The sequence below is a fragment of the Mandrillus leucophaeus genome, unplaced genomic scaffold, assembly GCF_000951045.1.
Source record: "Mandrillus leucophaeus isolate KB7577 unplaced genomic scaffold, Mleu.le_1.0 Scaffold211, whole genome shotgun sequence".
NCBI classification, from domain to species: domain Eukaryota; kingdom Metazoa; phylum Chordata; class Mammalia; order Primates; family Cercopithecidae; genus Mandrillus; species Mandrillus leucophaeus.
The window spans coordinates 3,338,958-3,363,822 of NW_012102155.1; the positions used below are offsets into that span (position 1 = coordinate 3,338,958).

General features: G+C 38.2%; 1 protein-coding gene across 4 annotated transcripts in view; it reads left to right on the forward strand.

Moving 5' to 3' along the window:
* Positions 1-24,865, forward strand: part of KCNMB2 (potassium channel subfamily M regulatory beta subunit 2) — a 454,246-nt gene that overhangs the window by 380,213 nt on the left and 49,168 nt on the right. Inside the window, exon 2 of one of the 4 annotated variants that reach the window (XM_011980366.1) lies at positions 21,253-21,325. The exons of the other annotated variants lie outside the window; for them this stretch is intronic. Coding sequence (XP_011835756.1) covers positions 21,285-21,325 — 41 coding nt within the window. The 5' untranslated portion in view covers positions 21,253-21,284. The remainder of the gene's footprint in view (positions 1-21,252; positions 21,326-24,865) is intronic. 4 annotated transcript variants of the gene reach the window in all.

Genomic DNA, 24,865 nt, shown 5'->3' on the forward strand with positions numbered 1-24,865 from the left:
TGGCTGCTCACTACAGCCTCGACCTCCTGGGCTCCAGCAACCCTCCCAACCTTGGCCTCCCAAAGCATTGGAAATATAGGCATGAGCCATGGCATCAGACCTCTACTAACTTTCTAATGCACCTCGCCCACTTCCATGTGACTCACTTTGCTTCTTTGCTGTTCTTCAAATGCAATAAGTACATTATCACCTCAGGGTCTACCTTTGCCATTCTCCTGCCTTGAATGGGAAATCCTCTACTTGCTTACCTCACAGCCAGATCCCAGACCTCCTTCCCTCACCACCAAATCCCTTACCCCCTTATCTCATGGCCAGTTCCCTTATTTCTTTATCTCTTGGCCAGATTCCTTACCTCTTTATCTCATAGCTAAATTTCTTACCTCCTTACTTCATGGAGAGATCCCTTACCACCTTACCTCATGACCAGATCCCTTACCTCCTTACCTCATTGCTAAATTTCTTATCTACTTACCCCATAGCTAAATTCCTTACTTACTCACCTCTAGCTAAATCCTTTACCTCCTTCCGGTCCTCATCAAAATGTTGGTTTATTAGTGAGGCCACTAATATATTAACTATCAACCCCCTCCTCCCATGTATCTTCTTCCCCTGAATAATATTCTCCAAGGCATTATCACCAGCCAACATAATACATGTACAGTCTTAATTCATTATCTGTATCTCTTTATCACACTTGAATGTATTAGCTTGAACCATATGACATTGCCTCTTATGTAGGTAGAAAATGGTCAAATGTCTATAATTTCATTTTGTTTAACTTAGTAGTTGATATGGTTTGGCTGTGTCTCCACCCAAACCTCATCTTGAATTGTAATTCCCATGTGTCATGGGAGGAGCCTGGTGGGGCGCAATTGAATTATGGGGGCAGGTTTTTCCTGTGCTGTTCTCATGATAGTGAATAAGGCTCACAAGATCGGATGGTTTTAAAAAAAACAGGGGTTTTCCTGCACAAGCTCTCTTGTCTTGTCTGCCACCATGTGAGACGTGTCTTTCACCTTCTGCCATGATTGTGAGGCTTCCCCAGCCACTTGGAACTGTAAGTCCAATAAACCTCTTTCTTTTGTAAATTGCCCAGTCTCAGGTATGTCTTTATCAGCAGTGTGAAAACAGACTAATACAGTAACTTTATAATGATCTGTTTTATACACTGCTAAATTTCCTAATGCAGATAACAGTGCCTAGCATATAATAGGTGTTCAATAAATAATTGTTTTAAAATGACTTGTTTGGCACAAGTTTTAAAAAACTGAAACATGTAGGAGTAGGTAGATGTCTTGTCTAACCGATGGTAATTAATTTCCTTCTCAGCCCAATTTAGTCCTCAATTATAACATCTTATATACCCAGTTAGGAAATTAGTTCAACCTAAACCACCCTTGTGGTTTCTTTGGAACTCAAAGCTAGCGATATTCACCCCACTTGCCTCTGTCACTTCAAAGACTTCAAAGCTCTGAGTTTTTCCTGTTGACAGTTTCCAAAAAGATGAAGTTATCTATTACTTTTTGCTCTTGGACCTCTCCTACATATTCCACACTTTGGAAGGGGAACCTGGCATTCTGGTGTCCCTGGCAGGCTGTTCCCGGATCACAGAGTCATGGCAACTCTTTACTGAGCTAAGAATAGGAAAAAGGTAGAAAAGCCTGTCGTCCTCCCTTTCTGCTCTCTTTGTTCAAGACTTAGAGAGTCTTGATCTCCAATCTTAATATATACTAAATAACATTTTATTTCCAATTCATTATTTTCTTGCAATTTACTCTTAACTGCTTTCTTACTATTCAACATGACTTTTATATATTCCATGGAAGATTATACATTTATAGCAGTAAATGCTCAATAATATTAATATCAGGCCTGCTTTTTCCCCCTTTTTGAATCTGGGTCCAAAATAATCAAATGGGCTTTATCCTATTTGTTCTGTCAAATGCATTTTTACTGGGTCTGAGACACTAACACAGAGAACATAATCATTACTGGAATGTGATGAGGAGAATGTGCATAGCTTGGGAATTACCATATATGCATGTTCACCACCTCTTCCTCCCCACTCTTCCCACTAACTCAGACTCCAGATCCATATTCCTTTTTGGGACTCCAGAAATTCACCAGGGATATTCTTCCAAAGGTTATGATACCTCCTTTTCTCTTGCTAATATAATTGCCAAGCTGCGTGACATAAGGAGCTCTCTATCCCGCCAGTTCTCATTTACAGACAGAAAGCCATTACATCTTCCTTTCAGCCACAGACCAAATGTTCAGTGTATCTTATTTAAAAATATTAACTCAAAGTTGTTTCATTACAGAACTTTCTGTTTCAGTTACTGTCTTAGTCCATTTGTGCTGCTATAACAAAATGTGACACACTGGGTAATTCATAAAGAACAAAAATGTATTTTCTCACAACTCTGGAGGCTGGGAAGTCCATGAAGAGGTCTGAGCATTGGTTTCTGGTGAGAGACTGCTCCTTTGACGAAATCTTTGATAGTAGCATCCTCATATGACAGAAGGCAGAAGTGTGGAAAGGGTCAAAGGCTATGTGAAGCCTCTTTTTTTAAAGGCCCTAAGCCCATGAACTTGGGCTCCACCTTTATGACTTAATCACCTCATAAAAGCCCCACATCTTAATACTATCAGGCTGGTGAGTAAGTTTTAGCAGACAAATGGAGAAAGAGGCATTCAGACCCTACCAGTTACAGTCCTACTTTTCATGTCTACACCTTTCTTCAGACTGAGCCTTGGGAAGATACAGGTGCAAAAAAAAAGAAAAAAAGAAGAACAGGATAGGAAACGTATCTATAGAGCCCTTTCTATGTCCCAGGTTCCTGTTCCATATATTGCCTTGTTTCCATCTCATGGTTTTGGGGAATCTGTTAAATCTGGAGCAGGTGAGTAAGAAAATACTTGAAGTCAAGGAATTAAGTAGTCTAAGACAGTGGTTGTGTGGGAAGTTACATGGAGATGGGCTCTGAACCATCATGGGGACTGTGAGCACTCTACTCTCATTTATATTCCAGCAGAGTTGTGGACATTCCTGGTCAGACCTGTGTAACAGAAGCCAGGAAAAGCACACACTGAGGGCACCCCCACTCTGGACTCTAATGAAGGCAAAAGCGTTAGGCTTGCCAAGAAACACTTCTACTTCCTTTTTCTCCATTTAAACTTGAAATGACTTCACTATACTTCTTTCCCCCTTTGAAATTTAGGATATATCCAAAATGAGCAGACAGTAAGAACAATAGCTCTAAATTATACCAACAGTTTAAATATCATTTTAACACTTAGTGCGATTTTAAATGTTATGCATTCCTTCTACCTAGCATCTCAGTATTTTCCTTGTTCCTTTGACCTTAGTTTTGACTAGAAGCTCTTCTGTGAGGTAGCAAAAGAGTTCAACTTCTGGAGGTTACCAAGCCTCCCAGAACCATCTTTACACAAATGCAGGTATAGATCTGCTATCAGAAACAGATTCACTCTCTTTATGCCACAGGATATTAATATCCTAATTCCAGAAATGCATCTAAAGTTCAAGGACGTATTGTAGCATTTTGACTTTCTGGACCGAGAACTAATATATGAGTTACACAAAAATAAGAATGCTATTAAAAATTGTCTACAATCTACCAGTTAATATTCACTGCCAAATCATAAATTACATCATTGTTTTTTTAAACACTTGATTTCTTTTAAGGTTTACCATATTCTTGATACTGTCTGAAAACAGGGAATTAATCCTTCACATCTAGTGTGATATCTGACACCTACTATGTGTTATATAACAAATGTTATATAAATAAATTCATCAGTAAATAAAAAGCCCAGAGAAACTGTTTTAAAGACAAAGAAAAGGAGATTAACTTTTTTTTTAGAGAAAATATTGAGGAGGAATGATCTAACACTTACATTCTAGATAAAATATAATTTTAACTATCATTTTACTGAAACCTAAACTTCCTGGATTTTCACACTAAAAATACTAGATTCTTAAAATAGGAGTTCTTTTTCTTAAGAGATAATCACTTATCCTCAGATATACTATGCAAAACATGTCCATTTCATACTAAATAGCTACCCTTCTAGAGTATTTGGAAAACATTTTGATATAATGAATATGGCTCTTGTCAAACATATTATTCTCTATCTAAATGCAAATTCATTTACAAATGACAAGAATAAAGAAAATTAGAATCATTTTTGCTTGAGTTTTGACACAGGAAGTCATCAAGGACAGCTCAGGGACTTTCTCCTCTGGGGCTCCCAAGAACAAAAGCTAAACTGCCGTACTCTCTCTCTATCTCGAGGGAGATTACCTTTCTCCAGACTGGTTTAAGTCAATGGATCCTGCTTTCACTTATAATTTTCAAAGGTATCCCGTAACTGATGCTTCTCCTCAGGGTTCCACCTTAAGCACCCCTTCCCTTCTCACCCTGCATAATTTTCTTAAAAGCTCTTACACTCCGAGGTCTGTATCTACAACCAGGACCTTTGTTCTGAGTTCTAGCATGTGTCAACTGCCTATAACACTTTCCCCAAGTGTCCTCTTTGTCATTTTCTTTACCTTTCCCAACCACTCCCTGCCTTCCTCAAAAACTCCACAACTCAACCCCTGCTCCAAAGAACCTCTCATTTTATTATTTTATTATATTTCCCACATTGGTTAATAATGACACCATCTACACAGTCCCCAAAGAGAGTCTAAAAATCATTTTTAATTCCTTCCTCCATCATCTTCACTCTCTTTAGTCCAATCAGTCACCAAGTCCTGACCCTACATCTTCTAAATACTGCCTGTATTTGTTCATTCTTGTCACCCCTACCCTTGGTTGGACTATGGCCATTACCATCCAATTCCCTGCTCATCGTTTCATCTGCTCTAATTTACCCTCAACATTACTTTCTCAGTAGCATTTCAAATATGTAAATATGATCATGTGGCTTATTCCCTTGCTTAAAAATGTGTGATGAAGTTCAAATTTTTAAAAAATTATTTAAGTGTTTAATGAGACACCATCACCTTTCAGGATAGAGCCTGGTACCTCTGCATGGTCTTCACAAGGCAGGTGGGGAATTTCAGAATCTGACTCTTCACTCACAACTTCCTGTATGTATCATAGACGACCATGCCAGCCAGGAATGTTGACATGATCATAGAATACATAAATAAAAGGAGGTGATAGTTTTGCCATTCTCAGAAGTAAATAGATGCCAACAGAAGTTGTATATTCAGAAAAACAGAATCGTGCAGTGTTTAAAAGTGTAGACTCCTAATGTAGACTGCTGGAGTTTATATCCTGGCTCCTCTACGTACCGCTTTTGACCAAGTTATGAAGCTATGCAACCTTCATCATAAACCTTCATTGTAAAACAGGAATAATAAAAACCTTCATCGTAAAATAGGAATAATAAACCTTCATCATAAAATAGGAATAATAAAAATACTATCTTATAGGGGTTTGTGGCAACTAAATTAATTAAAGTATATAAAGCAACATGAAACAATAAATGTTAATATTGTAATGTACATAATACTTTAAGAGAGATATTAACCAATGGAGCATAGCCTGACAAGGGGACCAGAATACGAAGACAAACTGAGATTATGCTATGTGAAGAATAATTGTGGTTATATGCAGCTCACGGTAAAGAAATGTTGGCCAGGCACGGTGGCTCATGCCTGTAATCCCAGTACTTTGGGAGGCCAAGGCAGGCAGATCACAAGGTCAGGAGTTCAAGACCAGCATGGCCAACATAGTGAAACCCCATCTCTACTAAAAATACAAAAAATTAGCTGGTGTGGTGGCTGACACCTGTAATCCCAGCTACTCAGGAGGCTGAGGTAGGAGAATTCCCTGAACCTGGGAGGCAGAGGTTTCAGTGAGCCAAGATCACGCCACTGCACTCCAGCCCGGATGACAGTGCGAGACGCCGTCTCAAAAAAAAAAAAAGTCAGAAATGTTGTCAAGACATTACATGGCAAGATGTACAAAATATCTGGAAAGCAATCCAGAGTGCTGAACCAGGAACATTAGTGGAACTCTTGGGAAACAATTTCTAGCTCACATTCAAGAAACACTTTTCATCAAACAGAAATGTATAACAATAAGAGGGGTTGTCTTCAGAGAAAGTGGGTTCCCATCCACTAAAGGTGTTTAACCAATAGCTGGATAACTCCTCATTTACAATATTTCAAAGAAATTGATCAAAAAATGCAGGGGAGAAAAATGACTTCTAAGGGGCTTAGGAGTCTCAGATGACAAAGGACTTAATACATCACCTAACAGTAAATAGGTGTTTATAGTATTATTTTTAGTAAATTCCATAAAGCATAAATAGTCACGGCACAACCTTAGGTTGATTTGTCATCGAGTTTCCCTTAATAACCCTGTTTACCCAGTGATGAGTAAAATCCAGCTCTAGGGATGCATCACATCATCTGAAATTATTTCCCCAGCTCCGTGATTCATCATGGACCACTCTAGACAAATGCTCCCTGGCTACTGCAGCTGCATTTCCTTTGTTCCCATGGAATTTTCTTGAAAAACACAATGACCATTTTTTACCTCTACAATTTGCTTGCAGTGTTTCTTTTCATTCATTTAACGTGCTTTGAAAGCAATATGCCAAAGGGAATTTGAGAGGAGTTTTATTTTGACCCTATGTATCAGTTTCAAGAAGGTGAAAAAGTTCAGAAACAAAGAAATTGAGTCATCTTTTGACCTTGATACAACTGAAATTTTAAGATAAATCCATTAAGAAGAGCTATTCGGTTGAATTCCTACTATGTACTAATAACAATTCTATTTTAAAAACGAAAAAAAACAGGCTAAGACAGGCTTAATGGCCAAGTCAAAGCCACATTGTCAATAAGGAGGAAAGCTGATAGTCAGTCATGTGAATCTAATGTCAAATATACTATGCCTGATTCCTACCCTTTAAGACACACACACACACACACACACACACACACACACAAACACATACACACACCTGTTCCAGACTCATTCCCTGCATCATACAGTCAAGCATGTCTCAAATCTTGAAGGTAGGAGAAGTCAGTGTACCATTCTCTATGATCCTGAACCATCTTTCACCCTGAGGAACACATCGAGGTCAGTCTGAATTGGCATATAATATTTGATGTTAGAGTTTGTACCTGCACATTACTGTTTGGCCTGGATTTGTCTACTGGCTCTGGACTAACCAGTTAAGGTCTCCCTCCCTGTAGCACCAATACCCTCCAACCGGACTCCTGGCACTTGACCACTGGGCATTTCCTTACCACCACCTGCACAAGAGTGATGTTATAATTTAGTCATTTAATCATCCATTTCAGTTGAAGTGTCAAGACATCTTATGCTGTGACTGGTTATGAATGGCACGGCATAAAGTTATGCATAACTGGGAGTCTCTCCGTCAGCCTGACCTTCAGCATCTGGAAATTCCATGGCACGGACTACAAGAAAATGTGTGAAATGTGAGCGGAAAGGATGAAGAAAGCATCATCTCGTATTGATACTTAAGGGGCAAAAGGAATGTACAGTGATGAATCCCACTGTACCAAGGACCAACTCCTCCCATACCCAAGTCTGGATTTTTCACAGTGCGTTATTCTCCAGCTGCACAACACGGACCTTCGACTTGAAGAGGCCCCAGCCTCCCACCCAGCCTTCACACAAAAGGCTCACATCAGTGAGCCTATTTGATGGCCTTTTCCAGACAGTCTTCCCACTGTTATTCATTTTCTTTGGCTATCAATATCCACCTCTTCCAGGAGACCATCTCTAAAGTTTGTACTTATGGTCGCCTCCTTGAAGTAAGGCACTGCAAAAATCTTTCTTGGGTTTACTTACAGATGATGGGAAGCCATTGATGGATATACGTAAAGAAGTAAACTGGAAGAATTGTAATGGCATAGATAAAAATTAAGAAGAACAAGGGAGAACATGACTTTTTTTCTTTACAGGTTGTAAATTAGAATTTGAAAAAGTTCAAACATCATAGTCAATATGTCCTTTAAGTTACAATTAATTTATAGATTCTTTCTCCAATTTATCTTTGCAATTTATTTATTAAAGGCTCCACTTTGTAGTGTAGAGTTTCTCAGTATCAATTTTGCTGACTGACTCCCATAATATTTTATAACATGTTCCTCTGTCCTCTTTACTGTCTATAAATTGTTCATAGGATCTAGGGGATTGATTATATTTGGGTTCAGGTTTTTTTGTCAGACTAAATCATAATTGATATTGTGGTTGTTCTCTTTTTGATAATAAAAATCATTCATGATCAAGGTCTCAGTACATTAACCCATTATGAGTTGCAAAGTGATGATAGTTTAATTCTATTATCCCATCCTCATTAACTAAGTTAAATACTTCTACAAAGAAAAATTTTACTTCACTTACTATTTGGTTTCCCAGTGCTTTAGTTAATAAAAGAAATACAGGATAAATGATGGATTCTTTTCCTATACTTACCAGGTTTCAATATAATAAATTGATTACCTAGCATCTTCTAATGGTGACCAGTTAGTTTTTTTTAAAGCACTATGAAATTATGAGTTAAATATATCTGCTGGATTTCTATCCATTTCAGCTGTCGTCCTGATTGATACTTAGATTGCCCTTTCTTTGTTCCATCTTCAAGTTGGTCCCTGAACTCTTTTGAAGCAATCCTGATAGTCTTTGATAGATGCCCTGCTATTTAGTATAATTCATCTTCCATATTTCCTGTCCCACATCTGGAATCAGTCTTCTCCCTAAGGAATCTTTATTCCTTATAGGGACAATGCTGGCATTTTCTCCAACAATCTTAATCCATCCTGAATATCTATTGCATTTCTGCACTTCACCCCAACCCCATGCCTCCCAGTTGAGGCTCAGGGATGCAAGGAGGGATTGGAAGTTCCTCATGAATATGATGACAAATAGGTTTAGGCTCAAAGTATCAATTTTGCTGACTGACTCCCATAATATTTTATAACATGTTCCTCTGTCCTCTTTACTGTCTATAAATTGTTCATAGGATCTAGGGATGTCCATGACATGAATGACTTGGTAGAAATAACAAAATAATGGTATTACAATTTCAAGTGGCTACTACGACACAGCCATATCAAAATGTCCTGCTGTAAGGCAAGCCAACCAGTTAGGAGGCAATTTGATTATTACAGGAAAAGCAGCGTGATTGGTATTGGAGTCAAACTAACTTGGGTTTGAATCCCAGATCTACTGCTTGAAAATCTGCATGACCTTGCACAAATTAGTTAACCTCCCTAAGCCTCAGCATCCTCATTCATAAAATGGAGTAGTAATAACACATATCTGATAGGGTTATCAATGTAATACATATGAAACATAAGACCTATTACATACCAAGTGCCCAATAAATAAAAATAGTGATGATTTTTGACTTTTTATTATTGTTGCTAGAATTTATATATTGACAGACAGCAGATTCTAAAATAGTGCAAAATAGTAGCCACTAGCCACAGGTGACTACTGAGCACTCCAGATGTGGTTGGTCTGCATTGCAAAGTGCTATAAGTATAAAATATGCACTGACTTTCAAAGCATTGGTGAAAGTAATGTAAATTATACCTTTTTTTATTTTTATTACATGATGATATTATAATATTTTGGGCATATTAGGTTAAATAAAATATTTTATTAGAATTAATTTTTCCTGTTTCTTTTATTATTTTAATGTAATGCTAGAAAATTTAAAATTATATGCGTGACACACATTCTACTTCTACTGGACAGAGCTTCTCTAGAGATATTAAGAAGATATTTTTGTTTTGTTTTGTTTTGTTTGCAGCGAAGGGGACCAAATGAATTAAGAATATATGATGGGCGTGGTGGCTCACACCTATAATCCCAGCACTTTGGGAGGCTGAGGTAGGCGGATTACCTGAGGTCAGGGGTTCAAGACCAGCCTGGCCAACATGGTGAAACCCCGTCTCTACCGAAAATACAAAAATCAGCTGAGCATAGTTGCACATGCCTGTAATCCCAGCCACTCAGGAGGCTGAGGCAGGAGAATTGCTTGAGCCCAGGAGACGGAGGTTGCAGTAAGCCGAGATTGTGCCACTGCACTCCAGCCTTGCCAACAGAGCTTTTTTTGGACTCTGTCCAAAAAAAAAGAATATATTATAAGCAAAAGTTTGGTGACTGCTGGGATGAGGGGTGAGGAACAGGGAGGAGTGATGGACCACCTCTAGTTTTCTGGCCTAAATCGTTTCTTTCATGGAGCCTATGCACCCGACACCTTCTAACACGAAGCCACTTTTAATGAATGCTTCTTAACAGACTGATGTCTATTTTCCCAAGAAAACAACTATCTGTATTGGCTGCTTTCCCTATGGGCAAAGAGGCAGTTCTTCTGGGTCTTGATAGCAGATGTTGGACAAAATAACCAAATCTGTTCTTTTGGGAGAAATAATTTGCATTTATTAGTACCTACCATGTTCCAGACATTTAACATGTCTTCTTGCATCATACCAAAACAATTACTGGAGGTAGCTATTACAACCTTCATTTTTACAGATAAGGACAATGAGATTCAGAGGTTAACTAGCTTACCACATGTCATATAGCAAAGAAGGAACAGAAGTGAGAGATAAAACCAAGTTCATCTGCTTTCTTGATCCATGCTTCCTCATTGTAAACTGGGTTGTCTTTTAGGAGTACATGTGTGGATTGAAGAATTCAAGATCCCAAATTCTGTTAGTCATTCATCTAAAGTGATTTCTCCTAATCCTTTGTGTTCTAAGTCCCTAATTTAGAACTCAAGAATCTATATGCTACAAAATGTAGGAGATGCAAGCTCTTAAACTATTCTAAGTTATTTATGTTATTTATAGGGCTTCCTTGGCACCAGAGTCATCCTATCAAACATTTTCCAGGCAATTCTGAAAGCACAGATTTTTTTAAGGGGGCATCTAATTTAATATTTCTCAAGAGTCTTTCACCATAGAATCCAAGCAATTTGACCTGACCTGGTTTTTCTTAGACTGGTAGCCATCCAAAGAGAATCATTATTCCTGTTAACTGATTTTTAAAAATATATCTTTAAGTATAACCCTTCAATGAGTCAGAGTAGGATTTAGAATTTAAAATACATTTTCCTTTATCTGCTTAATGTCTTTTGCATTGTAAAAGTCTGCTTTCACTATTGGATCCATTTGCTTCTAAGTGGACTTTTACCTGAAGCCTTAAAAAAAAACTATCCAAGAAACCCAAAAAGTATCCACTCTTAATGTTGGCATCTGGCCCAGAATATCTCTGACAAATGCTAATATTCAATGATTTCTCTGAATTATGTCTCAAATCCCTTCAGTCAAGCTAACGCTGTTAATTTAGCATGCTAGGAATCAGGCAGAAATATGGCCAAAAGTCTTAAATGAAAAAGAATTAAAGATGAAAAAATATTTTTAAAAATCTAATAAACATCTAAAGAGATAATAAACATCATTATTAATCAAAGAAATGAAAATGTTCAGTAAGATACCATCACACACTCACTAAAATAACTAGAATGAAAATTTAGGCAATGCTAATTTTTTGAAAGATTTAGAGTAACTGTTAACTATTGTGCTCAATAAGTTATAATATAAATTTGACAATCACATGGGAGAACTTTTTGGCAGTTTCTAATAATACAATTCAAAATACACATATTCTACATCCTATGAATTTACATGATGAAATATACAGTAATAACAATAATTGGTAATTGCCATACAGAATGACATTGAGGAATATTAAAAATACAAAACTACAAACATAATATTTCAACTATAACATTACAAATAACATTATAAGATAGAAAAACTACATATTGACTGATTCAAATTTTGCAAAATTTAAAAACTTATGAAATGAATATATAATATTTAAAAACCAGAATAGTGGTTATCCCTGGAAAGTAAGTAGAGAATGGAAGGTGAATAAAAAGGGGCTCTGTGATTCTGCTACAATTCTGTTTCTTGACTTGGATGCTGGTTTTACATGTGTATTTGGTTTGTAAAAATTTATTCAACTGCACACTATGGTTTATAGAATTTTCTCTTTTAAAGTATATGCGCATATAAAGTTAAAACATTGGCATGTTAGGTATATTAGGATATACAAAAAAGCATATTCATTTGTATACATATAAATCAACAGCTGTGTGTAAATAAATAGCTACTAATAATGTCAGGCCTATTATTTTAATTAATCTTCACAAGAAATTTTAAAGGTTGCATTAACAGTCTCATTTTAGAGACAAGAGTGTTAAGACAAAAAAGTTAATTGGCTTGCACCCAATGTAATACTGGTAGCAAAAGAACAGAAATGGAATTCAAACTCAGTCATCTCTATCTCCAGTGTTTCTTACCACAATTGCACTAAGCAATAAAAGACATGAATAAATCAAAGGAAGTTTTGTCCTATTGGCAAAAAGAAAGGGCTGAATGACTCACTTTCAGGCTGAGAACACTGAGTTCAGTATGCTGGTTCCCTTCAGGAATAGAATTTTACACATATTATGAGTTCAGAGTGGCTGTGGACAAATTTAATTATAGTTCACCCAATAACCACCACAGTTGGATAGAATAGGTCCAGTGAACCATATTTTCTTGGCCACAAAATACCTCCCTTACCAACTTGCTATAACATTTAAAATTTCCACAATTAATCATTAGCTCCCCTTTGGGATGCAGTAGTAGTTTATCCATTGTTTTAGAGATGGGGCTCCGTGGGGAAATGGAATAGGGTGAGGAAGAAACAAGTTACAAAAATGTAGTTGGATCCTAACACCATAAGGTTTGTGCCCAAGATGCCCAACTCTATAGAAATGCAGCCTATAGAAATCATTAACAAGGATCAATGGAGGGCTTTCATTTTGCCTTCCCATTTGATGCTTAATCTTTCTGCCCTCAGCTTTACTGGATTTGCCATGAGCATTACTGAATATTCATTTAAGAAATAAACAAAATGTAAAATAGAAATTACATTTAACCAAAGACAGATTATAAGTCAAATAAGTTGCAGGAACAGACCTTGATTGCAACTTTCCAAAGTAGAACATAAGAAAACTTTTCAGGTGAAAGGAACCTTAGACTCATCTTTTTCAATCCCACATGTTACATATAAGGAATAGGAGACCAGGAGGCAAAAGGACCCCAGTTACAGATGAGTTAATAGCAGAGCTAGTGCTCTTCCCATGGGTCACTCTTTTCTTCATGCCTTTCTCCACAAAGAATTAAAGATCACATCTATGAATGTCTGCCAAATACATTTAACTGTGTGAACCTTTACACTGATTTTATCTTTCAAATCTAATATATATGTAACTCATTCTTAAGTGGTAATAGCATATACTTACTGCTTCCCATCTTACAGACATTTTTCACACATTAACTCACACATATATATCATATATATTCAGGTATTAACATATATATGTATTAACTCATATATATTCATGTTACATATAGTAGGTACTGTTACATATGCACATATATGGTATAAAATTATCGCATTGTAACATCACAAAGTATACCACATATGTTAACTCAATCTTCACAAGAACTGCATGAGGTATATGCTGTTATTATCATGCTAATTTTACAGAAGAAAAGACAAATGTAAAAAAGTATTAGAAATTGTCCAAGACCACTCAGATAATAAGGAGTAAAGCCTAGGTTTGGGTCCATCTGTCCATATTCTTACCATTATATTTTATTCTCTTGTCCTTTTCTCAGCCTGCCACAGTCTTCTATCATCCTTCATTTTCCCTCTCTCTCTAAATTTTGTGTCATGAAGAATTAATGGAAGAAATAAGCTGAATGTTGCCATCATCACTTAACAACCATTATTTATTTGATAAGGGTTTTGGTACTTAATTTGCCTAGCAAAAATGTACTGGTTGAGGGAACATTGGTTTTGAAGTTGTACAAGCTTGGATTGAAATTTTATCTTCACCAATGAACAGCTATGTGACCTGAGAAAATTAGTTTTCTGAATATCAGTTTTCTCTTTGGGTAAATAGAGTTCTCGTAATAGTTACTGTCAGAATTAAATGACATAATGCATACAAATGCATTATGTACATAGGTCTAGAGAAGTACCTCACATCTTCATGTCTATTGTTGTTATCTCTAATTCTTCTCCATAAAGAGTTCTTCTTATAGTTTAAATCCCTTGATTATCAATTGAGATAGAAGCAAGAGTTAAACCACATTCACCATGAAGGAAAGGGTGGTTTCAACATAAATCTGTCATTTATACTGATCTAGGAGGAACACGTGAGTCATGAGCAGGTTTCCTCACACCAGTTGGGTACGTGTGATGCCCAAAAGAGTGAATGTTTAACAATTAAGCTGGTTTTAAATGTGTAGCATGGAAGGAATCAAACTGAATGTCGGTTGTGATTATTCACTTGTACAGCGCATTAAAGGTAAATTATCAAATAGTGAACGAATTAAGATCATGTAAAAATGTGTTTTCCATTTCTTCAGAGAGCTTTCGGGTTCTTTGGAAAAAAATCAAACAGAAGGGCTTTACGTATTAGTATGGCCAAATTTTGAAAAAAAAAAAATCTGCTATTTCCCCCAAATGGAGGAAACTAACATTTACTGAGTACCTACTGAATACCATATATATTATTTCAAATAACTGTCACATAGAAATCCTATGACATCTGCTATTACTCTAATTTTCTTGATGAGGAAAATGAAACTTGGGGAATTTAACAATGTATTTCTGTCATATAATTACTAAATAATGGAGCTGGGATTGCACTCTGAATCCAATTTAAAAGTTCTTTCAACTAAACCCTGAGATGGTCATTTCTGACAGCTGTGATGACCACAGAAGTGATGCAATGCAAAACTTATTTCATTATTTATGAATGTGCATAGCAATCTTATATTAAAGACACCCATCCACACTTGCCTGACCTGCTTGTCTACTTCTCTAGACCAAAGTTCTATAAGAGTAGAGGCATTGTCTGATATGTTTATCAATATGTTCCCAACACCCAACTTGGTGCCTGCCACCTAACTACAAGTTCAGTAAATATTTGTTGGATAAAGAAGTGAATGCTGAATTGATTGAAAGAATACAGATTAGCTCCACACTCATATTTTCACAGATGGTGAAACTGGGGGAATAGTGGGTGTTTTGTCTGCAGTTTACTATTGCTCGGTGACAGAGTGAAGATTAGAAACCCAAAGCTCTGAACAAAAGCCCATTGTTGAGTCTAATGAACCAGGTCAACAGCAGGCTAAAGGACAGGTCCATTATTTAACTTAAGCTGCTGTCCTCCTGAAACAGATGTCAATGTGTCATGATTACATGAACAACAGTTGTTTTACATAACACATGACGGAGGTCACAAGTGACCACCACACCATTGCCAGTCAGAGGAGTCCATACATGGTTGCCCCAGCTACTGAAAAGCAGGTTGCAAGACAACCAAATAGAACCCTCCAGTGATCGCCACCACTGTCAAGCCATAGGAACACCAAACTGAAAGACTATCCACACAAGAAAATGCCTTCATAAGGAGCAAAAATCAGGTGAGCAATCACAGTACCAGGTTTTAACATCATAGCAAGGAAAGATACATTGAAAGGGGTAGGAAAAACAGTCTTGAATTGCCCACATTGCCACCTCCATCCCCCAGTAGAAGCTGCATGGCACAGAGACAGAATCTGTGTACCTGGAAGAGAGTATAGCGATTGTGGGACTTTGCATTGACATTCACAGCTGCCCTGTCACAGTGGAAAACATGGGGGCAGAACTCAGCTGGAACCACCAGATGGAACATTTAAACAAGCCCTAGCCAGGGAGGAATTGTCTACCTCAGTGGTCAGAGCCTGAGTTCCAGCTAGCCCCATTACTGTGAGAAAAAGTGCTCTAGGGTCCTAAATAAACTAGAAAGGCAGTCTAGGCCACAAAGACTGCAATTCCTGGGCAAGTCCTGATGCTGTGCTGGGCTCATAACCAGTGCATTTGGTGGGCACACAACCCAGTGAGACACCATCCGGGGCAACTAAGGGAGTACTTGCGTCACCCCTCCCCCAAACCAGGGCAGTGCAGCTTCCAGCTCCAGGAGAGACTCCTTTCCTCTACTTGAGGAGAGGCCGGGGGAGAGTAAAGGGAACTTTGTCTTGAAACGTGGATACCAGCTCAACCACAGTGGAATATGGCACCAGGCAAAGTCCTAAGGACTCTATTCCAGGCTCTTGATTATGGATGACATTTCTGGATACCCTGTGGGCCAGAAGGGAACCCACTGCCTTGAAGGGAAGAACCTAGTCCAGGTAGGATTTATCACCTGCTGACTAAAGAGTCCTTGGGCCTTGAATAAACATCAGTGATTGCCAGGCAGTACTTATCACGGGGCTTAAGTGAGACCTAGGGCCATGCTGGCTTTTAGTGTGACCCAGCACATTCTCAGCTGTGGGGGCCATAGAGAGAGACTTCTTCTGTTGAGGAAAGGAGAGGGAAGACTAAAGGGCACTTGGTCTTGCAGCTTGGGTACCAACTTGGCCACAGTAGAGTAGGGCACCAAGCAGGCTTCTGGGATCCCCAGTTCCAGATCTTGGTTCCTGAAAGGCATTTCTGGACTCACCCTGGGCTGGAGGGGTGATCACTGCCATGAAAAGAGATGCAGGCCTAGCCGGGTTCACTATCTGCTGCCTGAAGGGATTTTGTCCTTGAATGAATATCAGCAGTAGGCAGACAGTGGTCATTGTGGACCTTGGGTAAGAAATAGTGCTGTGCCGACTTTGGATCCAACCCAGTGCAGTCCCAGTGGTGGTGGCCACAGAGGTGCTTATGTCACCCCTCCAACAGCTCCAGGCAAATTGGCACAAAGAGAGAAACTTCATTTGTTCAGGGAAAAGTAAAGGAAGAGAAGAAGAGTCTCTGCCTGGTCATCCAGGGAATTCTACTGCATCTTACCAAGACAATCAAGGCAGTAGCTCTACAAGTCTGCAAAAGCCACAGTGTTACTGGGCTTGAGGTACCCCATAATGCAGATACAGCTGCAGTGACCAAAGATTTAGATCACAACACTTCATACCTCTTGAATACCTGGAAAGCCTTCCCAAGGACAGATACAAACTACCCCAGACTGCAAAGACTATGATAAATAGCTAACTCTTCAATGCCCAGACATTGCTGAATATCCACAAGCATCAAGATCATCCAGGAAAACATGACCTCACAAAATGAACTAAATAGGGCATAAGTGTCCAATCCCAGGATGACAGACACATGTGACCTTTCAGACAGAAAATTCAACATAACTATTTTAAGGAAGCTCAGTGGAATTCAAGACAACACAGAGAAGGAATTAAAAATCCTACCAGCTAAATTTAACAAAGAGATTGAAATAATTTTTAAAAATTAAGTAGAAATTCTGGAGTTGAAAAATTTAACTGACATACTGAAGAATGTATTGGTCTTCCAATAGCTGAACTAATGAAGCAGAAGAAATCATCAGTGAGCTTGGAAACAGGCTATTTGAAAACACAGTCAGAGGAGACAAAAGAAAAAAGAATAAAAAACAATGAACCACACCGACAGGATCTGGAAAATAGCCTCAAAAGGGCAAATCTAAGAGTTATTGGCCTTAAAGTGGAGGCAGAGAAAGAGATAGAGTAGAAAGGGTATTCAAAGGGATAATAATGAGAAAATCTCAAACCTAGAGAAAGATATCAAATATTCAAGTACAGGAAAGTTATAGAACACCAAACAGATTTAACCAAAAGAAGACTACCTCAAAGCATTTACCAAGCAAACTCCCAAAGTTCAGGAATAAAGAAAGGATATTAAAAGAAGCAAGAGAAAAGAAGTAAATAACATACAAACACGTTCCAGTATATCTGGCAGCAGACATCTCAGTGGAAACCTCTCAGGCCAGGAGAGGTTGGCATGACATATTTAAAGGGCTAAAAGAAAAGAAAAAAAAAAGACTTTCGTTTTAAAATAGTGTACCCAGCAAAAATATCTTTCAAACATGAAAGAGAAAATATTTTCCCATACAAAGAAAAGCTGAGGGATTTCATCAATACCAGACCTGTCCTATGAGAAATGCAGTTCTTCAGCCTGAAAGAAAAGGATGTTAAGCAAGAAAAATCATCTGAAGGTACAAAATCCACTGAAAACAGCAAGTACGCAGACAAACTCAGAATATTATAACATTGTAATTGTGGTATACAAAGTACTCATATCTTGAGTAGAAAGACTAAAAGAAAAACCTATCAAAAATAAGAATTGCAACATCTTTTCAAGACATAGTATAATAAGGAATAAATAGAAATGACTAAAAGTTTAAAAGTGGGATGAATTGAGTTAAAATGTCAAATTTGTATTAGTTTTCCTCTTTGCTTATTTTTCTGCTTGTTGTTTTTGTTCGTTTTTGAAATCAGTGCTGTCCTCAGCTTAAAATAATGGGTTATAAGATGTTGTTTGCAAGCCTCATGGTAACCTCAAATCAGAAAACCTACAACACATATGCAAAAACTTAAAAGCAAGAAATTAAAACATACCATTAGAAAAAAAATTACCTTCACAGAAAGGAAGGTGGGAAGAAAAGAAGGAAGAAAGAGAAGACTGCAAAACAACCAGAAAGCACATAATAAAATCGCAAGAGTACATCTTTACTTGTCAATAATAACATTGGATGGAAATAAACTAAAGTCTTCAATCAAAAGACACAGAATGGCTGAATGGATTTAAAAAAAAAAGACCAAATGGTCTGTTGCCTACAAGGAACACACTTCGCCTATGTATACCCATAGGCTAAAAATAAAGAAGTAGAAAAAGATATTCCATGCAAATGAAAACCAAAAAAGAGCAGGAGTAGCTATATTTACGTGGTATGAAAGAGATTTCAAGACAAAACTAGTGATGGACTAAGAGCTCCAGCTGGGGAAGTGCCACTGCCAAGCCTGCAGCCTGACGCCCTCTCAGTAGTGCCTGCATTGGGTGCCACAGTACCTGTCTGAGCACTGGGCACACCCATGCTCCCACCCAACCCTCCCATCTTGGCTGGTGCTTGGAGCCTTCACTGCCACTGCTGCCCTTTCTCTCAGGCCACACAGCCAAGTAAACAGCCACAAGCTACGTTGACAGTGCCCATGTTCTGCTGCTGAGCCACCATGAAGTCACTCAGCCCTTGGAGCCTAAATGTACACAGTCCTGCTCTCAGACATACCACCATTAGATTTAATAGTCAGCTTTCATCAATACTAATTTTCAGCTATGGAATCAAATATATACGGCCCTACTCTGGGATACACCTCCACTGGATTTAATAGACATTCCTCACTAACACTTTCAGCTGTGGAATTGCAGACAGTTGATGACAAAGGAATGACATTGCAAATGAATATCAAGTGAGGGGAGCAGAATGATGCCCAAGGGTAAATGTTCTAAAACATGACAAGAATTTTCTCTCAGTGATGACATGGCAGATAAATAAACTAGGGAAAAAAATGATAAGATAAAGTTTCTCTAACCAAGACCTCAAAGCTGGACTAGAGTGTTGGAGGGAAGGAAGTGAGAGAGCAAGCCACCAAGCAGAAGCTGCTCTTCACCATGGGGGCCAATGGAGAGTAGAAGGACTCAGATACAGATGCCTCCAGCCCAGTCTCTGTTATGGGACTGCAAGGCTGATACACTCCCTGAAGCACCATGGCATGAGGTGGAGGTTCCTATAGCCAAGAAGAAAGAGAAGCAGGTTCTGAGAAGAGGATTAAGAAGGAACCTGTCATCCAGAAGTACAGCTGCTATTTGGCATGGGGCTATCTGGGATCCAAGCCAACTACCTCATCTCTGAACACCAGCAGGTGGCTCTTCTCATGCAGATGACAGCCAAGGAGTCTGAAAACAGCCCAGAGGACAAAACACCAAATCACCCCTCCCAGTCTACAGTGTGTTGGACGGGAATAGCTAACTCTGTCTCAAAAAACAAAGATAAAGGGAACAAGAGAAACGAACAAGGAGAGACCTTTCTGCACTGAGCTGCCATCCGAAGGGATATCCAGAACATCAAAGGGCTCATATGTGAGTGAATGGACATCAACACCAAGGACTTCACAGGCTGGACAGTGCCACATGAAACATTTAACCAGGGATATTACAAGGTTGCAAAGCAGCCACTGGCCCCAGGTACAGAGGTGAACACCAAAGGCCTGGACAGTAATACGCCTTTGCAGAACACCACCACCAACAGGCATGACAAGGTTGGCATCTTCCCTTGGCCCTTCACATGTCTGCCCTGTCCTGATGTCTGGGTCATTCTGTAGCTTCATGTTCCCCTATCCTAACTAGTCTCATGGTGCTGGGCTAGTAAGTCAGTCTCATGGTGCTGGGCTGAGGAAGTACGTTTTTGCCTCCCGGACCTCAAAGGCCAGCTGTCCCCTCTATCTGCCCCCAGCTTTCTCACCTTGGATCAACACCTGAACAGCCTCTCATAGTATTCACAACAAGCACCATCTAAAAAAAGACTTGTATCCATGAGACATGTAGGTCTGGTTGTGTTTTATCAGGCGAAGGATTACACCAAGTGGAAGGAGGGCTGCAGGGGTTGCTACTGGTCCCTCTCTTTGTTACTGTGGGACTGTTAGACCTGCAAGGCAGATCCATCCAAGTCTGGAATGAGGAAATACCATTCCACAGGTATAGCCAGTGCATAGGATGATAGAATCAAGATTAGACAAAATGACCATTATAACCAGCCCAGGAGCAGTGAGCACTAAGAGGACTCAGCCTTCATGGGGAAGTGACTGCTTCCAGGTCTGAAGCAAGGAATAACATGATGTATTCAAAACCCTCTGTCCTGCTGGAAAGGAGGGCTGGTAGTCACAGGTGGGAGGGTCTTAAGTCATCACCAGAGCTCTGTGAAGAGCTCCCTGGTCATAGACAGTATAGTTGGAGTGTGGTAAGGACAAGGCCAGAGGGACAAATGAGGCCACATTTGCTTGCATCCATCATACTCTATGGCAAGTCATGTCTGGCCATTGTGGGAGATGCTGGAATCCACAGCACCTAGGGTGTAAAAAGCATTTGCGAAATGACAAGTCACTGTGGGGGATGGAGGGGACTCTGAATTAAAGATTTCTGTGACAATCAGGGAAATCTGAACTGATTCCATATTTGATGTTAAAAAAATTCCCATTAAATTTTTAGGTAAGATAATGGCATTATGGTTTGTTTTGTTTGTTTTTATAAGGACCCTTCCATAGAAATGTACTGAAAAAGTCTATGCAATGTGATTTGCTAAACAATACCCAGAAAGCAGACAGGTGTGAGTGGAATGGCACTGGCTGTGGGCTGACAGGTGATGCAGCTGGGGCAGGGGGCATTCTTTGAGTTTTTATATTTTTGTAACTATCACTTTTAAACTTTTTATTATTGAGAATGTCAAAGACTCTGTAAACATGGTGAGGTAAATAAGATAATGGTCCCCAAGTGCCTATGTCACGACCCTGGAAGCTATGGGTATGTGACTTCACATGGGAGATTATCCAGGATTATCTGGGCTGGCCTAGGGTAATCACATGGGTCCTTGAAGTTTAAGAGCTTTTCCTGGCTGAGCCACAGCAATACCAGAAGAAGCTGAAGACATTAGAGCCTGAGGTCCCTCCTCAGGCTTCTTCTGGTATCTGGCCTTGCTGGCCTTGGAGTAGGAGGCCGAGGAATGTGGTGACCTCTAGGGGCTGGGAACAGGAACCTCAGTCCCGCTCCTGCCAGCATCTTGACATTAGCCCAGTTAGGGAGGCAGATTTTGGACCTCTGACTTCCAGAATTGTAGCCTAAGAGTGCAGTGATTTGTTGTAAGTTGCAATAGAAAACTCATACACATAAAAACTATGTGCTGATTAAATAATATAAAATATAATATACTAAATAAAAATAGATTATGTGTATGACAAGACTCTATGTTAAACCTCATTACAGATTCTTTTAATGCACTAATCTCAGACCTAAATAAAGTTGAGATTAAATTTAATATTTGTACTTGAGTTATGTCCTGGGTGTATGAAACACAGTTTGCTGATGATAAACAGCTGGACAGAGCTCTGGAAATGTCATCATGGGTGTTCCTGCCACTAATATTACCACTCTTATGCTTGTAAAGCCAAACAAGGAAGATACCATCTTACATTATAATGTAAATGAAAATGAAAAATAAACCAGCTTACAAAACTTGGAAAAAGAAGAAAATTTATAAAAAGAGACAAAGAAGGTCATTATGTAATGATAAAGGGGTTAATTCAGCAAGAGGATATAATAATTATAAATATATATGCACCCAACACTGGAGCCTCTAGATATAAAAAGCAAATATTATTAGAGCTAAAGCAAGAGATAAATCCCAAGGCAATAATAGCTTCAACACCCCACTTTCAGTATTGGACAGATCATCCAGACAGAAATCAGCAAAGAAATATTGGATTTAATCTGCACTATCACATAAATTGACCTAATAGATATTTACAGAACATTTCTTCCAATGGCTGCAGAATGCACATCTTTCTCCTCGGCACATAGATCATTCTCAACGATAAACCATATGTTATGCCACAAATAAGTCTTTAAATATTCAAAAAAAATTGAAATAATATCAAATATCTTTTCTGACCACAATGGAATAAAACTAGAAATCACTATCAAGAGAAATTTCAGAAACTATACAAATGTATGGAAATTAAACAATATGCTCCTGAATGACCAGAGGGTCAATGAATAAATTAAGAAGAAAATTAAAAATTTTATTGAAATAAAAATGGAAATACAATATACCCAAACTTATGGGATACAGTGAAAGCAGTAGTAAGAGGAAAGTTTATAGCAGTAGACACCTACATCAAAAAAGTAGAAAAACTTCAAATAAACAACCTAATGATGCACCTCAAAGAATTAAAAAAGCAGAAGCAAACCAAATCCATACTTAGTCAAAGAAAAGACACAACAAAGATTGGAGCAGAAATAAAGAAACTGAAATGAAGAAAAACAACACAAAAGATCAATGAAACAAAAAGTTGGTTTTTTGAAAAGATAAAGTTGAAAAACCATTAGCAAGACTAAGGAAACAAGACTCAAATAAATAAAACCAGAGAAGAAAAAGCAGGCAGTACACCTGATACTACAGAAATTCAAAAGATCATTAGAGACTACTATGAGCAACTATATGGCAATAAATTGGAAAATTTAGAAGAAATAGATAAATTCCTAGGCACATACAATCCACTAAAATTGAACCAGAAAGGGACTCAAAACCTGAGAAGACCAACAATAAGTAATGAGATCAAAGCCCTAGTAAAAAGTTCCTGCAAAGAAAAGCCCAGGACCCAATGGATTCATTGCTGAATTTTACCAAACACTTAAAGAACAACTAATACCAATCCTACTCAAACTATTCAAAAAAATAGAGCAGTACGGAACACTTCCCAACTCTTTCTATTAGACCATTATTACCCAGATACAAAAACCAAAGACATCAAAAAAAGAAAATGACAGACCAATATCCCTGATGAATATTGATGCAAAAATCCTCAACAAAATAACAAATCAAACTCAACAACACATTAAAAAGATAATTCATCATGACCAAGTGAGATTTATCCCAGAGATGCATGGATGGTTCAACATATGCAAATCAATCAGTCTGATACATCATATAAACAAAATGAAGGACAAAAACCATATGATCATTTCAATTGATGTTGAAAAAGCATTTAATTCTCTGAAGAATGTCAATGGTAGTTTAATAGGAATAGCATTGAATTTATAAATTACTTCGGGCAGTATGGCCATTTTCACGATATTGATTCTTCCTGTCCATGAGCATGGAATATTTTTCCATTTGTTTGTGTCCTCTGTGATTTCCTTAGGCAGTGGTTTGTAGTTTTCCTTGAAGAGGTCCTTCACTTCCCTTCTTAGCTGTATTCCTAGGTATTTTATTCACTTTATAGCAAGCGTGAATGTGAGTTCATTTATGATTTGGCTCTGCTTGCCTGTTGTTGGTGTATAGGAATGCTTGTGACTTTTGCACATTGATTTTTTATCTTGAGACCTTGCTGAAGTTGCTTATCAACTTTAGAAGCTTTTGGGCAGAGATGATGGGGTTTTCTAGATATAGGATCATGTCATATGCAAAAAAAGACAATTTGACTTCCTCTCTTTCTATTTGAATATGGTTTATTTCTTTCTCTTGCCTGATTGCCCCGGCCAGAATTTCCATACTATGTTGAATAGGAGTGATGATAGAGGGCATCCTTGTCTTGTGCTGGTTTTCAAGGGGAAGGCTTCCAGCTTTTGCCCATTTAGTATAATATTGGCTGTGAGTTTGTCATAAATGGCTTTTATTATTTTGAGGTATGTTCCTTCAATACTTAGTTTATTAAGAGTTTTTAACATGAACGGATGTTGAATTTTATCAAAGGCCTTTTCTGCATCTATTGAGATAATTATGTGGGTTTTTTTTTTTAGATCCATTTATGTGATGAATTACGTTTATTGATTTGTGTATGTAGCACCAGCCTTGTATCCCCGGGTTGAAGCCAACTTAATTGTGGTGGATAAGCTTTCTGATATGCTGCTGTATTCAGTTTGCCAGCATTTTATTGAGAATTTTTGCATGTATGTTCATCAGTGATATTGGGATATAGGTTTTCTTTTTTTGTTGTATCTCTGTCAGGTTTTGGTATGAGGATGATGCTGGCCTCATAGAATGTGTTAGGGAGAAGTGTCTCCTTTTCAATTGTTTGGAATAGTTTCAGAAGAAAGCGTATCAGCTTAGTACTTCTGGTAGAATTCAGCTGTAAATCCATCTGGTCCTC